Genomic DNA, 17,857 nt, shown 5'->3' on the forward strand with positions numbered 1-17,857 from the left:
TCTCCAGGTGTCAGTGACCTGTATCACATTCAAGATTGTCTGGTTAAATAAAAAAAAAAGTAACAGCACCTTTAAGCATTCCCTCAGCTACTTCTAACCATATCTGAAGGGAACTCAACCTCTGATGTCCCAGGAAGTGTGGGTTTTGAGCTCAAGACTCCCCAGATGGTAACAGGACTCTGTAGCACTCAGGTGGCAACCCTAAAAAGCCTGTGCACATAGAACACTGCTCACACAAGAAATCCCCTAAGTCAACAGATTTTCTTCTCCTGGCTCATGTTAACCACGAGAATTAGCTTGGCAGAATCAGGGTCCAGTTCATCCATCTTAATATTCTGACTATGGTACATGAAACAATGAAAGAAAAATAACATGGCTGTTGAAAATTACCACCACTCCTACAAATCCACAGTAGCTATGAAGGTATTCTTTAATTTCATCACTGGATTTCTTATGGTGAAGGAATTCACACCTATAAAACAACAAGGTAAATCAAATTACTAAATGCTGTGGCATTCCTGGAAGGGATTTTTTTTCCTTTTATTTCTGGTTAAGATTTCCTTTACTAAAAGATAATTCAGTGTTATTTTTTCATTTCAGAAACAGACAGTAAATGGACAGTAGCTGTATGGTGCTGTCAACATCACTCAAACAACCAAATGATTATTAAGGGGAACTATTTAGCAGTTTTAGCTTATAGCTTAGTCCAAGAGGTGCTCAACCCCCAGCTCCAAAGCCCGTAAGCCAGATCCAACCACCAGTGTCACCTGGCCTGTGGGGCACCCCCCAGGTCCGAAAAACTTGATGGTGGGAGAGTGGTGAAACCTCTACCCTACTGTTAAATTTTTGAACCCAGGGGTACACTAGCTCAGGCATGCAGGGCAACAGAGGGCCTGATCCTGACACATGGAGTGGGACACTGGTGAAGCCACACCTGGAGTACTATGTCCAGTTTTGGCCTCCCTGCTACAGACAGAATGCAGACAAATTGGAGATAGTCCAGTGGAAGGCGACAAAAATGGTGAGGGGTCTGAGGGACATGACTTATGAGAAAAGACTGGGGGAACTAGGCTTATTTAGTTCAGAGAAAAGGAGACTGAGAGGCAATTTAATAGCAGTCTTCAACTAGCTGAAAGGGGGTTTGAAAGAGGATGGAGCTAAGCTATTCTGTGGTGGGAGATGGCAGAACAAGGAGCAACGGTTTCAAGTTGCAGCAAGGGAAATTTAGGTTAGATACAAGGAAGAATTTTCTCACTAGGAGGGTAGTAAAACACTGGAACAGGTTACCCAGAAAGGTGGTGGAATCTCCATTCCTGGAGGTTTTCAAAACCCAGCTAGACAAAGCTTTGACTGGGATGATTTAGTTGGGGCTGGTCCTGCTTTGAGCAGGGGGCTGGACTAGATGATCTCCTGAGGTCCCTTCCAACCCTCATTTTCTATCATTCTATAACAGGGGTGGTGTGCCAGCCCCCAGGGCCCAATCATGGCACATGGATCAGAGCAAGGTTGGCGTGAACCACCAGGGCCTGATCCCAGTGTGAATGCAGGTCAGCTTTCATTGTGCATGGAGGAATTTCTCAAGGATGATCAGTCACTTACTCAGGAAACCATTTGGCATGTTCTTTCCAAGGATCATCACCTTCTTCCCAGTTCCCCAAACATCCTCCACAGGCAAAGCACCGAACTTTATCTTTTTCACCTGCATGTAGAGAATCACATACGTCAAAGCTGATCCCAGACAATGTCAGGTCTCTTGCCCATACTGAAGTTGCGCAAACATAACTATCACAGTGAACACCAGTTTACCTCAGGAATTTAGATCTTTTAATTGGAACTTTCTGGCTTACACTGTAATAGGTGAAATGACAAGGGAACTTCTATACAAACTTGATTAGATATTAACAGATTTTGAATTTGGTAAGGTTAGATGGAGTCTAACTTAATGAAGCACAAGGCCAAGCACAAGGATAAGGAATAGATCAGATCAGATATTTCTGACATATCCAAACCTCAGAATGTTATTATTATTACTAGCAAAATGCCCATCATGAATGACGGGGGGCAGGGGAGAGCGGGGGAAGGCAGAGACGCAGACCAGCATCTGGCCCCATGCCCTCCCCCTGCTGTCCCATTGCTGCCCCACTCCCCCACCCCCTGCTGCTGCTCTGGGTCCTGCCCTGCTACCCCCCTGCCGCTGCTGCTCTGGGTACAGCCCCGTTCCCCCCACTGTGGCGCAAGGGTGCACAGGGGTGGGGTAGTGAGGGGCCGTGGGGAGTGGCACGGGGAGCGGCCACAGTGCAGAGAGTGCTCTATGCTAGTGGCACGAGAAGCGGCCCTGGGGTGTGGTGCAGGTCACATGTGAGGGGTAGAGCACGCAGCTGTGTGGGGATGGTGGCATGCAGTCATGGGGGTGAGCGTGGCTTTGGCAGTGGCCCCAGAGTGTTGCACAGGGATGTGTGGCACATGGCTGCACGTGGGGAGTACCTGCCAGCTGTGGCTGCCTGGTGTAGGGAGCAGCCCCAGGATGTGGTGCAGGACACACAGGGCCGCGTGGCATGAGGCTGGTGGGGGGAGATGTCAGTGGCTGTGGGGCGCGGCACTGCCGGCTGTGGCCATGTGGCACAGGGGCTGGCCCCAGGGTGTGGTGCAGAGCATGACAGGGGCGTGGCATGCATGGTGTGGAGAGTGGCCATGGCATGGTGACACTCACCGGCTGCACCCTGGGGTGTGGCACAGGGTGCAAGGGGGGGCACATGGCATGGGGGGTGGCCAAGGTGCGGGGAGCGCCTGCTGGCTGCAACCAGGTGGCATGCTGCCTGGCCCTCCAGTGCAGCAGATGGTGCGCAAAGGGGGGCATGGGGGGCAGGATGCCCCACCGGGAGTGGGCATGGGGGGCATGCCCCACTCCACAGCAATGTGCTACAGCTGACAGTGCTGCCTGCACCCACCGCCCTTGCAGCAACCTGCAGCCACCCCCCCCAACCTGCGCATCCAGCAGGCGCAGCTGGCGGGGGCTCCATGCGGGGGGGACGTGGCTTGGAGGGCAGGGGCAAGGCAGCACGGGCAGTGCCCACCAAATACAGCTCACGCCTGGGGGCAGGGCACATCCCCCATGCACACCCTTCACGCGGCACCCTACAGCCATGCGCCCCCCAGCACCAAAACCCTCAACCGTGTGCTGCAGGCAGCAGAAAGAGGAGTCCCTACGAAGCCTGCAGACTGGTGACCAAAACCAGAGCAGGGGAGGGCCAGGACTCAGTGCAGTTGCTGCACAGCCACCTAAGCTGGAAAGGGGAATGATGCAACCAGTCGCTAGGTTTTATAGGAACTGCAGGCTAGCCTAGAGCAGCACCACCCAAAGGTGATGTTCAAGGACACCCTTTGATGTTGCTCTTTGGTAGGGATGGATTGTGGGTGGGGGCGGTAACTGTACTGCTTATTGCAATTGTTTAAATAGAAGTACATGTTTCTTTAGGGGAAAAGGGAAATGAGTGAATTTTGGGGACAAGCATCATCCTCCTGTGAGAGAGGGAGGCACAGGCTTGAAAAGGATGTTAGGGGTGGTGAGAGATGGGGGTGTGGTGGGACAGCCATGCTCCTCCTCTGTGAGAGATGTAGGTATTGACTTGGGAGGGACAATAAGAGGGAAGTGAACTGACCTGAATATGACGCAAGGAAGGGAGAGTAGATAGGGAAGGCAGAGGAGGGAGAGTGGGTAGGGTGGGGCAGATGGCTTTTACATTTTGGACTTTTTATTGGGGGGGGAACTTGTTTTGTGATATTTTCTTATTTTAAATATTTTGTTCTGATTTTACAAGTTATTTTCTCATCTATTGTAAGCTGCCAGGAACCTTTTTTGGGAAGGACAACATATAAATCTAATAAACATCAAAAAACAAACATACCTTTTCCATTTACCTGTAAAGAAAAATCCAGCACTAGAGAGCGCAGCTGGCTGGGTTCCTCTGGCATAGAATGGCCAGGCTTCAAAAGACTGAAGTCTAGCCTCCTCCTCTTTGTACCTGTCTGTAGGCTCTGCCGGACTCTCCTCTACGCTCTGAACACGTATGTCATACCGCAGAATGTTACCCACCTCTTTCCCTTGCACAAAGTCACACTGAGGCCGAAATTTTTTATGCTCTGAATCTGGGGACAGTCTGGCTGGTGTGGCACATAAAACCAGCCCACAGCAGAAACACTGTATACCAGACTTAACCCCTGTGTAATAAAACCCGGCAGCAGCCATCTCTGTGGGAGCCCACGATGAACCAGAGCCATAGGGGAAGAACGTTTTTAACCTCTTGCATTCATTTCTCATGCTGGGGTTATAACCCCTTTGCAACTGCTTGCGAATCTCCTGGTATTCTCTCTCCATTTCTTCTGATAGCTTGTGCCAATCAAAATTTACATGAGGGAAGCGAGCCTGTATATAAGATGGATTCAGCTCAGAAATTTGATTGTTGCTCATGTCCTCTGCAGGAGGGTCTAGGCCAGACATTATCTGAAAACAAACAAACAAACCAACCAACCCTGCTGGCTAAATAGGATATATATCACAGTGCTCATCAAAAAAAGCCCAAACATCTGTGTTAAATTTCATTAAAAATACCCCAAGGTTACCACAACATTTTATGAGATCTGCCATCATTAACACTAAAAACTCTAGTCAGCCAGCTGCATGGGGATTGTACTGACATATTATTTAGGGAATCTACATAAACTAGAAAGAACCTGCCTGATGAAACAGGAAATCCCTCTCCAGATGCAACAGGACCCTAGGAATAATTGCTTTATTAATTTTTTTTTAACTCATCTGGATTTCAGGATGGATGAAGGTTAGTTAGCACAAGTTAAACTCTGCCCTCCTGCACCTAAAAAGCTATTACAAAAAAAGAACTGGTTTTGTTTATGAAACGTTAGAAAGATGTAGCTTAAGGTGTTGCAAAAATTTAGAACTCTTGGTTCCAAAATGAAACCTCTTATTCGGCCAACTGAGGAATTACAAAAAAAATCTTTATCTGCAAGCTTTCGGGCTCCTTTTTACCAGACTGAATTTTCCCAGAGTCTGATGAAGGATGCATGAGCCCAAAAGCTTGCAGAAAAAAATATGTTTTTTGCAATTTCTCTCTTGGGCTAATTAAAGGTATCATTTTGGAACCAAGAGTTCTAGATTTTTGCATTTCTTTTTGTCTCAAACTAACACGGGTACCGCATACATCCCTGAAATATGGAAGATGCCAAATTTTAGCCAGTTTTGGATTATAAACTTCATTGCTGAACAACAAGAAAGATTTCTACACCTCCCTGCCTGCCATCTTACACTACCAGGGAAGAAACCCTGCTTGATCTACACAATGAAGAGCAAGCTCACAGAGAGTGTCATGGACCCAGAGGAACAGTTTTCCAACTTCTGCTTCCTCTGTGCAAACATAATGTTATTTCCTTCAGATGGGGGCTTTTTACCATCTTGAACTTTTTCCTGAGCCTGATGAAGGGCATATGAGCCTGAAATCTTTCAGAAAAAGATTTTTTTTTTGCAACTTCTTAGTTGGTCTAATAAAAGGTATCATTTTGGAATAAAGAGTTCTAGAGTTTTGCACTTCTTTTTGTCTCAGTCCAACACAGTTACCACATACATTGCTTAAGTGTTGTAACTTATACAGAAATCACGCCAAAAGGGCCACTATCATCAGAAAAATGACTCTCGGAACAATTTATTCCTTCTCACTGACTGCATACCCTTTGCTGTTTAAGCCCACACATCAGCATCTTGTAGTTCTTTTGTTGTTCTATCTTTAATTTGCTATTTGCAATGTTTGCATTCCTACCATGAAAGGCATTATTATTAAATTACTATTATTCTAAGGTGTTTCAAAAAGGCTTACTTGAAGTCTGATTACACCGTGAAGTATGTGTGAAAATGGCAGTGTTTGCATCACATACACCCACTCTGTGAATTTAGATCAGATTTATTCACTTGAGCAATAAGGTCATCTTTTCTTCCCCTCCACCTCTCTTTATTCAACTGCTAACTCGAATTGTGGTCACAGTTCCTACCTAAGAAGCATTGATTGATGGCTCTAGAAAGCCATATTCTTTCTTAATTGTCATTAGTGGCCTAAAACACCCAAGATTAGATTACTAAGCATGTATGGATGGAAGTTATTTTTTCAAAGTCTTATAACTTGACAAAAATTGAGAGGATTTTCAAAGGTGAAGCAAAAGGCAACTCCCTGACAAATATAAACCTCTCTTCCAAAGTATGGCAGCACTAGTTTTAGTACAACAATTGTAATTTTTCTTTTAAAAGGCACAAAGCAACTTATTTTTTCCTATTCATATTATTGGAAATGGATAAACAATCTTTGCTAAAACTTTCCCAAAAAAAGTCAGCCTGAAGCAGATGTCCAGTTGTCAGGTTCTTGAACCCCAGCTTCCCAGGTCCATTGTCTGACCGCAAGAGACAGGCAACACCAGCAAGGTCTTATCTCAAAGCTCTTTATTAAAGCATGCATACACAACAACAAAGAGCAGCTTGTCTCCTCCAAGAACCAGCCCCCCTTGATAATAAGTAAGCAAGTTTATATAGACAGTTTTGCGTCACAGATTCTACACTTAATTGACTCAACCTCTATGGTTAGTTAAAAACTTCTAGTGCTCATGACACGATACGCGCGTAGGTGGGAATTTCCCACTGTAAGAGAAAGCAAGATATCAGGTTAGTGTGAGAAAACTTCTAATTAGTTCAAACTGGCTTTTGGCTACATACTTGTTTTGATATGCTAAATCAGGGAGGAGGATTGCATCTTTGATTGTTTCAGCTGTGTCTTTGAAGCACTGAGTCTGCTTTGTAGATTTATCTATGGTCTTGTTAATTTCTACAGCTACACAATAATAGGCTTTGAGCAGTTCTTACGCATAAGCATCTTCCTTATCATCAAATATGCAACTTTCTTTTCAGCACTGTTACTTATGCTAGTGGGTTCAAGGTAGGTTCAGTTTGTACCATCCCTATTTATCAACTCACTTTCCAAATGTCATCCTGCATACAGAGAGTTCATGATTATCCTGTTTATGGCCTCTCAGCAGTATTTTTCTTTGTTGGCTTTTGGGCCTGCTCTCAAACATCACATATATATATATATATATATATATATATATATATATATATATCACAGTCATGAAAATTTACAATTGGAATAGCTAAAATTTCAGCAATAAGTCATTGCACAACTTAAACTACAGGCTGCACTCCCAGCACCACCAACAATAAAGCTATTCAGAACAAAGTCAGTGGCCTTTGCTCTGCTCAACCACTTACTACCAAAACATAGAGTTTAACTTAAACCTGTACCAGGGGTATCAAACAGTTCACAGGCCGGATCTGGCCCATGAAGCCTTTCTGGGTCACCAGACTACCAGCCAGTCACCAAGAGTTGGGGGCATCACCTATTGCAGAATCCAGGGCCCTTGGACCCTGCTGGACACAGTGATCAGTGGCAGGATTGCAAGCAAGGACCAATACAGCCCTGGTCACCCTCCAGCCTCTGCCCCATCTGCACTGCTGTGGCCCTATCTCTTCCTCAGCTGGACCTGCCACATGCCCTGTGCTGGAACCAGAGCTGCTGCAGCTGCTGTTGCCAGATATGAAGAAATCCCCTCCCCCTCTCTCAGGTCAGCCCAAGTGACCCCTCTCTCTCCTGGCTTTTTTTCTGGTTCAGGCTGGTCAATCAGGTGAGCTGGCCAGATAAGACTCCTAGGGGAAGGGGGCAGCTCTCTCTTCCTTTCGGCAGACATTTTGAAAGCTGCAAGCAAATGCCCCAGGCTGCTGCCCACTGACTTTCTGTAAGTAAAAACCTGGAAACTAGCCAGAAGTTAGGAATTATGTCTAGGCCAGTCTCATCTTAAAAGGGTCATTATACTCAGCCTTTATATGACTCAAGTTGCTTATGTTTGTTCAAAATGTATTCTGACTTCTAATAGAATCCCTGCCACCCCTACCCCCTCCCAGTCAATAAAGATGTCAGGTCAGGTTACAGCTTGCCTTGCTGCGTTACTGAGGAGGGACGCTTTCTACTCCCAGCTTGGCCAGTAGAATTTGTCTTTTTATTTTCCCTTTTATTTTATTCTACCTGATGCTGTCTTGGGATGCTTTGGACTGAAAGAAGTACCCAGAAATACTACTGTAGGAAAACCACCCCCAAGGTTCACAGAGTCTGTGTGCCCCGGGCTGCACAGAGCCCTGCCAGAGACCAGTGCCTGGGTGGTGTCAGTGTTACCCCAGGCTTGCGGGTGTTCTCCAAAAAGCGGGACAGCTAGCTGTAGGTTCCCTGAGGGAGACTCCCAAAATGAGGCTTTTTGGGCCTGGCACAGTGAGGGGGGTGGCTTTGTGTAGTAGCACCCCCTACTGTGTCACCACACCATGTGCCCCAGGTTGGATCTGGCCCCCCAAAAAGCCCCATGATCCAGATCTGGGCTGGAACACAGGGTGAGTTTGATACCATTGACCTATACAATGCTTAGCTCAATAAATTTCATTCTAATAGTCCTAAAGACTGTGGACAGAATAATAATTGAAACATCTCAAATGCTTTTGAAATGTTTCAAAGGCATAAGTGTACAAACATAAAGCTGTCTTTGAAAGGTCCAAAAGCAGCTGAAGCATTCCAAAATAGCATCTCTTGAAAGGAGGCTCCTTTCTCTGGATCCTTAAGGAATGCATCACCATCTGTGCAGATGCAGTTGTAGTATACAGCTCAGCTGTCCACAGTGGATCTGGTGGTGTGCTTTAGGATGAAAGATGATGGTATGGAGGAAGCTGTAGTGGCCAGCTGGTTTCCTATACAATGTGGTGGTGATGTGGCCATTGTAAAGGAAAAATTTAAAGTTTCACTTTACAATGACCACATTGTACTGGGGTATCCAATAAATGAATATGCTGGGTGGAATATTCAAAAGTCAGTTTGATGGAGGGCTGAAAGATCTCTAGCTAATGGACTGGAGGTTAAGCACCATTGTCCTGAAGCATACCCTATTGCCACTGTTGGAGACAGGATACTGAGCAAGATGGACTATTGGTCTGACCCAATTTGGCTTTTCTTATGTTCTTATTCCAAGTCCAGGTTTCTAGGAGGTGGAAGCAGTAAATACGCTCCTGTGTTTCTGGATTTCCTCTCTGTTTATTTTCCTTTCTGTTAGACTTGGGGTTCTATTGGAATTCCCTTGGGAATTGGTCTATTGGTCAGGAGTTTGTAAAACTGTGCTTTACAACATGGAGTTGTAAAACTATTAAGAACTTCAAAGTAGTCTTACCCCAGAGTTATAGTCTATATTTGCTTGTATTTATCAAGGCATTCCTACTTCATGTTAATAGGGATGCAAGAATGCAAGAATGCATACGTTTCTAATACACATTTTAATCAGGTAAAACTCATTGATTAACAAGTAAGTATAGCTGCCAGTTGCATGCCTTAGTCTTGGCTGCTGCAACACTAGGAACCCACTCTCCAGCCCTGATCTCTCCTTTTGTACTCCAGTAAGAGTGGAAGGAGAGAGATGGAGGAGCTTGAGGCTGCAGTTAGGGAGGCCTAGCAGTGGGGAGGTAGGGAGCCCCCACTATTACCTGGATTACAGGTAAACTTCCAGAATGGCTGTTGATAAGAGAGTTAAAAGATAATAGGTTTACAGCCCAACTTTTTATTGCTTTGTCACAGGATTAGCCCTGCCAAGAGGTAGAGGCACCCAGAGGCTAGTTAGCCTGCCCCCACTCCATCTCTTCCATACTGCCGCCTGGCGTTTCCACTGCCACGTCTCGATGGAATAAGTACATCGACCAGAAGCATCTCAAGCCATGGAATGGTGTTTTTTCCTTTGGACCACCTGGCTCCACCTTACGCTCTGTGTTTGTCTAGACCCTGACCCTCTCAGTCTTCGCCTATGTACTCTGGCTGCTACCTTCAGTCCTAACCCCCTTATTCTGGCCTCAGCTTCTCAGCAGCAGCTGCACAGCTGAGGCTTTAAGCCCCCACAGTCTTTGTTCTGGCCCTTTGGCCTCAAAGACATTAAATTCTCTCTCCCTCTCTCCTCCTGTCTCTGGGCCTTCTCATTGTAAGCAGTGCTCATCTTCCTTCCTTCCTTAAGCCGAAAGGGGATTAAAGTTCACAGGGCATTTTAGGGTGCTTACAATACAGCCTCCAAACCTTCCCTCACATGCATTGCCAATCCCTCAGTTCTTACCAGCCTGACTCCAATGAAAATACTGCCTCTCCATGTACTCAGAACCAACAAGAACAAAATTAACTTAAATCTTTCTCCTTCTGTATCTGTTCGAAGGAAAAAAGAAAAAGAAATTCTCCAGCCTTATATACCAGGGCTCCTCTTACTGTGCTCCTAGATACTGTCGTGGCCTGCCTGGGAGCTCTACCTCCTCCCGAGCCAGGGCTACAGTGCCCCCTCTAGCTTGAAGGCAAGCCTTTTATTCATACAAGCCCCTCCCTTTCTGGCCAGCCAGACCTATCACCGAGCCACAGCACAGGGCAGGGGCAGGCAATTATTTCGGGTGGAGGGCCACTTACCCGGTTTTGGCAAGATGTTGAGGGCCTCATGGGTAGCCCCACCCCTTGGCAGGTGCCCCACCCCCTGGTCACCATCTTGGGACCAATGTCCCAATGTTTTGGAACAAATGTCACAGGGCTGCACCAGCAGGGAGAGGGTGAAGCTGGCCTGGCTCCATAGAGCACCTGCCAGCTGGGACCCCGCGCTCCTGCCAGCCTGATCTGGGCCCTGCCAGCTCTGACCCTGAGGCAGTGTTGCAGGTCCTCTGCTCCTGCTGGCTCTCCGCCCCAACCCCTTGCTTGCTGGCGCTGAGTGGAGGGAAAAGCAGCTCCTCACCCACCCCATGGCTGGCGCTCCCTGCTGCAGGCGCTCGCAGCCCATATGGGGCTGTCTGGAGCAGGCACAGGCAGTCCCAGGCAGGCTGTGAGCAGCTGCAGCACGGGGCACCAGCCACATGGCGAGCGAGGGGCCACTCTTCCCCACATTCAGCATCGGCTTGTAACCCAGCCCCTGGATCTGGCCCATGGGCCATATTTGCCCACCCCGGCATAGGGGCTTCTCATTAGTCCCTACAGCCCTGCCAGCTGCCTCCTCATTGCCTGCAATCCCTAGTTAGTTCAGCACCCCCCTGGGGCAGAGATACTGGCAGTTGCAGGCACTTTGTGCCTTCTCCCTTCCAGTGGTCCAGTGTCCAAGGTTCATCCAGTGGTCACCTGGGAATAAGCTTTGGGCCCTCCTGCTTTAGCCACGCTTCTGAAGTTTGACTTAGGCCCCTTGGAAATGAACAAGTCTGGCAACATGGCCACCACCACCCCTACCACAGGCCTCAAAAGTTTCCAAGCCTGTTTCACTTAAATGTTTGTGGAGTTACCTGCGTTCACACCCAGAGTTCCTAATTTTTCAATTGACGAAACTAATAGCACCTACAACTATGACAGCCCTGCTGTAAAGTCAGATCATAGCTTTTGTTCCTCCAAACAATGCCGTAAAAGATGTGTCAGATTCTGGCTAAAGGAAACGCCACTGTCTTTAATGTCTGGTATATCTTAATTCAGCTTGGGGCTTTTCTCTTCACAGATATGGGTACCTTTAGAAATACTTATCATAAAAAAATATAGAAATACAAATAATTTTAGGCACAAACAAAGGGACATTTGATTGAACAAAAAAATGTCCCTTTGTGATTTAGCTTAATTTAATCTTTCTCCTGTTTTTTCCTGTTCCTTTTCCTAACGTGGATATACATACACACAGGTATGCTTCTCCTAGACACATTTAGAAACTTTGTTTCATTTGCCTTCCCTACTAAATTCCAAATGCAGTATAATATTTCATTGTACCTGTGGATGGAAATTACAAATAGTATCCATTTAATGAACATACTAGAAAATCACAACGTATTCAATAACTGATATGCAGCTGTCCTACGCAAGCTAAGAGGGCACCATGCAACTAGTCCTAACTGCCCACTCAAGCTCTTTGAAGCCCTCCCTGAAAATACAGCCACATCTTCTAACAATATGCAAACAGCACGCTGCAGCATGCTTCCCCACTTGGCAAGGCAAAACATAGGATGCAACATGTGTCAGACTTAGAATGAGACCCCAAAATGTATTTGCATAGGAAACTTACCATGAGATTCATTCCTTTGGTATAAATGACACTTTCTAGAACCCCTTATGATTCTTTAATTCCAGCTGAAATAATTTTCAGCAGCAAAAGCAAGGGAACATCAAATTCATGTGAAACCAAATACTTTGGAATCCTAAAAGGTAGGCTTCTGCAAGAGGCATGCCTTGGATTTAAACACTAATAAGTGAACACTGTTTCAGAAAATGATGGGGAAAGACCCTCAGGCAAACAGACTTAAGTTACAGTCATTCTATGAAAATTATTTTAGCACACCATTTACCTCCTTCCAGATGCTCCAGAAGATTCCCAGGACCTACTTCTTAGAAAGACATCACGACAGGTTTATCTGGAAAAATTCATAACCTTGTCAAGCCTTGTGATCAAAACACAAACATGAAGTATTTCCCAATCTGTGTGGAGAAACTGCAAGTTACTTATTAGAAAATGTTAGCACACAGGAACTTCCTAATTGTGAAATGAACGGACGGACAACCGGGGCAAAGTTTCTCTCTCACCATTTAACAATAAGCAAAGTCACACAGGAAAAAAGGAAGGAAAGAGGCATACAAAGTACATGTGTTGGGGGAGGGTGTTCATAGAGAGGGTCAGCAGTTAGAACAAGATAAATCTTGTTGTGTTTTCTCTACTTTTCTCTGACCACTACTTATCTGCCTCCAAATATAAGAAACAACTTATCTGAATCTAGTAAGAACATCATGGCTTTTCTTTCTTCATCTTACATTTCATCCACTAATATTCTCTACTTCTCTGTTAGTTCTTTGGTTGATCACTCACGTCATAGTCTTCTGCCCTTTCTTTCAACTTGTAGGCTATCAAGTAGTACACTAAATTGATTTTATGCCTGCCAGCCATGTGATGGACTACCTAATACTGCGGCAAATCCAGTAAACCAAAAAATACATAATGGTGTAAAGTAACAGCTGGTGACGTTCATACATTCCTACAAATTACAGGGAGTGGGGAGGGAGAACCGGTGAATCCCAAGTAAGAAAAGACATTTACTGAGAAAGGAAGTGCTCCCTCCAGAGCACTGTTCTTACTTGAGCTGTAAAAAGTAATACTGAATACCTCCTTGACAGTGGTAGTCAAAAAACCTACTTTAATTGTTCTCACACTGCTGTGGAAAGGAATGAGAAGGAAAGGATTCAGGGTTATTATTATCCAGACCACAACAAATTTAAAGGTGGATCTGGCAGACTGCAAACATCTTTTCAGTTCCAGCTTCCCCATTTTGCTGCCTCAAAATGAGTATGAATTTCTTGACAAGCCATTTTTGCATCAGAAAATGTGCTCTAATCAAATCAAAACTCAAACATTTTGAAAAAATATAACAAAGAAAACCCCACATATATGAGACTGGCTAATAGTCTGCTGGTTAGGGTGCTCCCTTGGGATGTAAGAAACACCTGATTCAAACAGAGCCTTCAGTTTTGGGGAATTTTGTATCTCCCCTAAATCCTAAACAGGTGCCCTCATGACCAGTTATTTTTGGATTAGCAGCTTTACCACATACCCAGGGCCTCTGAGTTTAAAAAAAAGCCCCCACTCAGCAGGTGCTGCCGGGTGGGGGAAGTGGGGGCCATCCCTGCTGCCCCCCCCACTTCCCTATACTACATGGGGGGGCTCTACATGAGCCCCCCAAGCCTCTCCCCTGCTCCCCCAACCCTCCCCCCAACAGGTGCCCTGCCTGGTCCAGCTCAGGCCCTTTAAGAAAAAAAACAAAAAACAAAAAAACCCCCAAACTTACCACTCCTGCTGGCAGGGGCAATCCCCACTGCCCCCCATTGCCCCACATCACATGGGGGGCTCTGCATCTGGCAGCACCTGGTGAGCACCAGGGCTTTTCTTTAAAGTACCAGGAGCTAGGGTGGGCAGGGGCAGCCATGGTGGGGGCGAGGGGGTAAGGGGGGCTGGGAGACCAGAGGGAGCTGGCAGGGGTCCCCACATGGTCCGCTTGCACCTCCCCCAGCCCCTAGTACTTACCAGCTCAGCATTGGCTGCAGCCACTGGGGACTGCCCAAATCATCAAAGCTCTCTGAATCTTTTCCGAAGATTTGGAGAGCTCTGAATCAATTCAGATGTTTAAATTGGTCCTGATTCAATTCAGATTCAGAGATTTGGCCACCTAATCAAGCCAAATTTCCTCCAAATCGAATCACCACCCAAAGCTTCACATAGCCCTAGGACTTGGGCCCACTATGATCAGAGTATGTTAATACTTCCTCTTATGAGAGGTGGTGAGTACTAGCCAGACACATACAACAGTGCAACCAGTGCTACAGAAACCATTGCTGACTTATCTTACTTTCATGCATGAGACAGAATCTACACAACCCTGAGCTGATGCTTTACAGTGAGCAGATATTCTCTGGTGTGTGGCAAAGTGAGCCAGGTAGGGTAGGCAAGGCTGGCACCAGCAGCTATACCTAGGGTCCTAGGGGCCTCCCAGGCCAGCAGTGGTGCTGAGCTGGCTGCTGGCCAGCAGCCAGAGTGTGGCTCTGGTTGAACAGGTTCCCTTTCTGGTGGTGCACACTGCTGCCATGGATCTCCTGGTGTCAAAAAACCCCACCACACTGCTAATTAGCAGCATGATGAATGAGTGCACATGTGCCATGTGCAGTTTGCAGCACCTCAAACTGCTCTGAGGTGCCACAAACTGCATATGTGCGCTCGTCAAGACGTGTCCCTAAGCTTCATAGTGGCACAGCTTCGTGCCCAGAAGCAACATTTTAGCCACCTGTTTTTTTGTCAAAATGTCATTTTAAGTGTTTAATAGGGCCAAGCATGATTTTTATGAATCATTCACTTCAGTTTAAGCATCTTGGTCTTTTCTTATTTTAGTTCCTTCACTGAAGTATGAAATGAGACTCATTTAAAGAAGGTTTTTAAAATGACATTATTCAACCATCATTTCAGATCCTGACTTTTTAGTGATATCTGTAAAGGGACTCACTGAGTTTTTGCTACCTCTCAAACCATGAAACACAGCCATGAAACACAACTGCCACACACTTCTCTATCATTAACTAATTATATCAATGGTTTAAATTATTGTTGCAATTCATTTTAAAAAGCTGTATTAATTTTAAAGCATAAACTGCCATATTTTTTATTCCAAATGTTTTCCAGGTTCAAGTACCAGTATTTCAAAACTAGCTTAGATAAAAATCAGCAAACCTCTGACTTTTTACAGGATCTCTCATAGGTGACAAGGGCAACATATAATAGTGAAAAGTAAGTATTTGTCACCTTCCCAGCTTTCAAACTCCTTGGTCACAAAAATGGCCTTCTCAATAGAAGCAGATGCACATACTCGGGTTTTGTGCCTGTGTCTAGCAGCACTGTCCCAGATATGTCAGTTGTAAGAAGGGATCCTGGTTTTCTCTGATAAAAAAAAAATCCCCAATTTTTGAATTTAAATAAGTAACCCAAAATCCACAATTATCTATATTTTAGTGGTGTTTCATTTCAATCATGAATAAATGTGGATTTTGGGTTATTCTTTTTAACTGAAGATTGGGGATTTTTTTTAAAAAAGAGAGAAAAATGGGATCCCTGGTCATAAACATTCTAATTAAAAATTCCCCTCAAGCCTCTGAGGTTTATAAAGTGGCATTCAGGATCAGAAGTAGGAAGTTTCCATTATGAAAGACACAAGCAATAAGACCTATTCCACATCTAGTTTTTATATGGTTAACTGCTAGTTAGGGATATGAACTTTATTAGTAACAGCAAGTTACATTGGTATAAAAGTGCCTTATTTGAATATAGTTTATTTTAATTCCCATAGGGGAATAACTGTACCAGTATAAGGAACTTTTGTAAGACATGGGCTTCTTTTCTGATGCTGCCATTAGTAAGGAAGATTTTAGAATAGAAGGCTAAGATTACTCAGACAACTATTTAAGTAACACTAACAATAGCTCTGACTGTTGTAGGTAAAGACACATAGATATTGCAGGGTTCTGTCCTATAACCCTGGGCAGTAAGAAAAAAGACTAGCAATTGAGGGTGAAGGGCCTGAGGCCCCTTAAAGTTGTAGTACTAAAGTGGTTGTGTGGGTTCAAGGTACAAGGATGGCTCCCATGGCCACTAATATTCAAAGGAATCCAGTGCTGAACAGATGGGGTGGATTTGCATCCTGCACAAAATCTGCATGGACAACCACTCAAAAAGGCCAGGTGTTCCTTTTTAAGGAAAAGAAGAATTCTCAATTGTACAAAAAAGGTGTCCCTGTTCGTGTCATGGTTTTGTACTTCAAGGAGTTCAAAGTAAAACTGCCTATACAAAAACCTATTTTCTAGCTAAAAAAAAGAAGTCATTTCACAAACAGTCATTGAACACTAACATATGTAACGAAGGCTATGCTGGAAGTAACTAGTCAAGGAAGTGAGTATAGGTTTTTTTATGAACTACACTGTGCAGAGTTTCTTCCTGAATTTCAGCTATGAGGTTTTGGAAATGAAATAAAGGATAGACATTGTGTCCACATGCCTTTCACTCCAAGCCTCATTTAGCTGACTATCTTGCCCTATACAATTCAAAAAAGAAGACTTTCAATGAAAGATTTTCAGCAGTAGAAGAGTATTGATTAGTATGACTGCACCTTTTGATCCACATGTTTCTGTAAAGCTAGAACATGTTTGCCCTTTTAAGCACTGCATGAATAAGTATACTACTCAAGGTTACTTAAGCGTTGCTCAGGTCAGCAGGCCATTAGTTTCTACCCTGTGGTGGTATATTGGAGTGACAGTATTTGAAACATGAGACTTATTTCCCCTTGTCCTGTCTTTTGTTTCCCTCAGGCATACATATACACACACCCCTTGAACTGCACCCTATTACCAAAGACCTACCCAAATTAAGTCATTCAGAATAAGTTATAGAATCAGAAAATGAGGGTTGGAAGGGACCTCAGGAGGTCACCTAGTTCAACCCCCTGCTCAAAAGCAGGACGAGCCCCAACTATATTGCCCCAGCCAGGGTTTTGTCTAGCTGGGTCTTGAAAACCTCCAAGGATGGAGACTCTACCAACTCTCTGGGTAACCTGTTCCAGTGCTTCACTGTCCTCCTAGTGAGAGAGTTTTTTCTAATATCCAACCTAAATTTGTAATAGTTTCAAGGCTTTGCAACCATAGCTTTAAGACATTGTTTTAAAAAAAAAAAAAGAAAAAGCCTAGAAGAATGTGAGATTCTTGCCAGTCATCACTGGGGAAGTGCACTGTGTGCATGAACCAAACAGTGATTCAGAGAGAATGATTTCAATAACTTTCTGGTATCCATCTTTATTCCCAGCAGTTATAGCCCATTCTGTTTTTTAAATAAAGATAACTCAGTATTTCGTTTAGTTTTTTTTTTTATAGCATGCAGTTGTATCACTTAGGTACAAATCTCCACACAATTATATTTGTAATAGACTCAATGAAAGCTAAAGTTTTTAACTCTTGTATTAATTCCTCCTGCCAAGTACATGAAAGGGACTACTCATAAATTAATGTAAGCAGAAGATAGGACTCAAAATATGTTTCATAAGAGACTACTAAAATTATATATGCAAAAGATGCTGTGGTGTTTGCATCTCCTTAAAGCAGAAGAAAAAATGCAATGGTTTCCCGCAGTTTCTGTTAACTGCCCATGACTTCAGTTTTTT

At 44.7% G+C, this 17,857-nt stretch overlaps 1 protein-coding gene across 1 annotated transcript in view; it reads right to left on the reverse strand.

Moving 5' to 3' along the window:
* Positions 1–12,787, reverse strand: part of NAIP (NLR family apoptosis inhibitory protein) — a 38,337-nt gene extending 25,550 nt beyond the window's left edge. The window contains exons 1-4 of the mRNA XM_090038142.1: positions 12,467–12,787; positions 3,919–4,501; positions 1,600–1,699; positions 391–472 (exon numbers count right to left, since the gene is read on the reverse strand). Of these exons, the coding sequence (XP_089894268.1) occupies positions 391–472; positions 1,600–1,699; positions 3,919–4,498 (762 nt within the window). The 5' untranslated portion in view covers positions 4,499–4,501; positions 12,467–12,787. The remainder of the gene's footprint in view (positions 1–390; positions 473–1,599; positions 1,700–3,918; positions 4,502–12,466) is intronic.
* Positions 12,788–17,857: the final 5,070 nt, after the last annotated feature.

Source organism: Crocodylus siamensis, chromosome 3, assembly GCF_052110815.1.
Source record: "Crocodylus siamensis isolate JL-2025a chromosome 3, ASM5211081v1, whole genome shotgun sequence".
Classification (NCBI taxonomy): domain Eukaryota; kingdom Metazoa; phylum Chordata; order Crocodylia; family Crocodylidae; genus Crocodylus; species Crocodylus siamensis.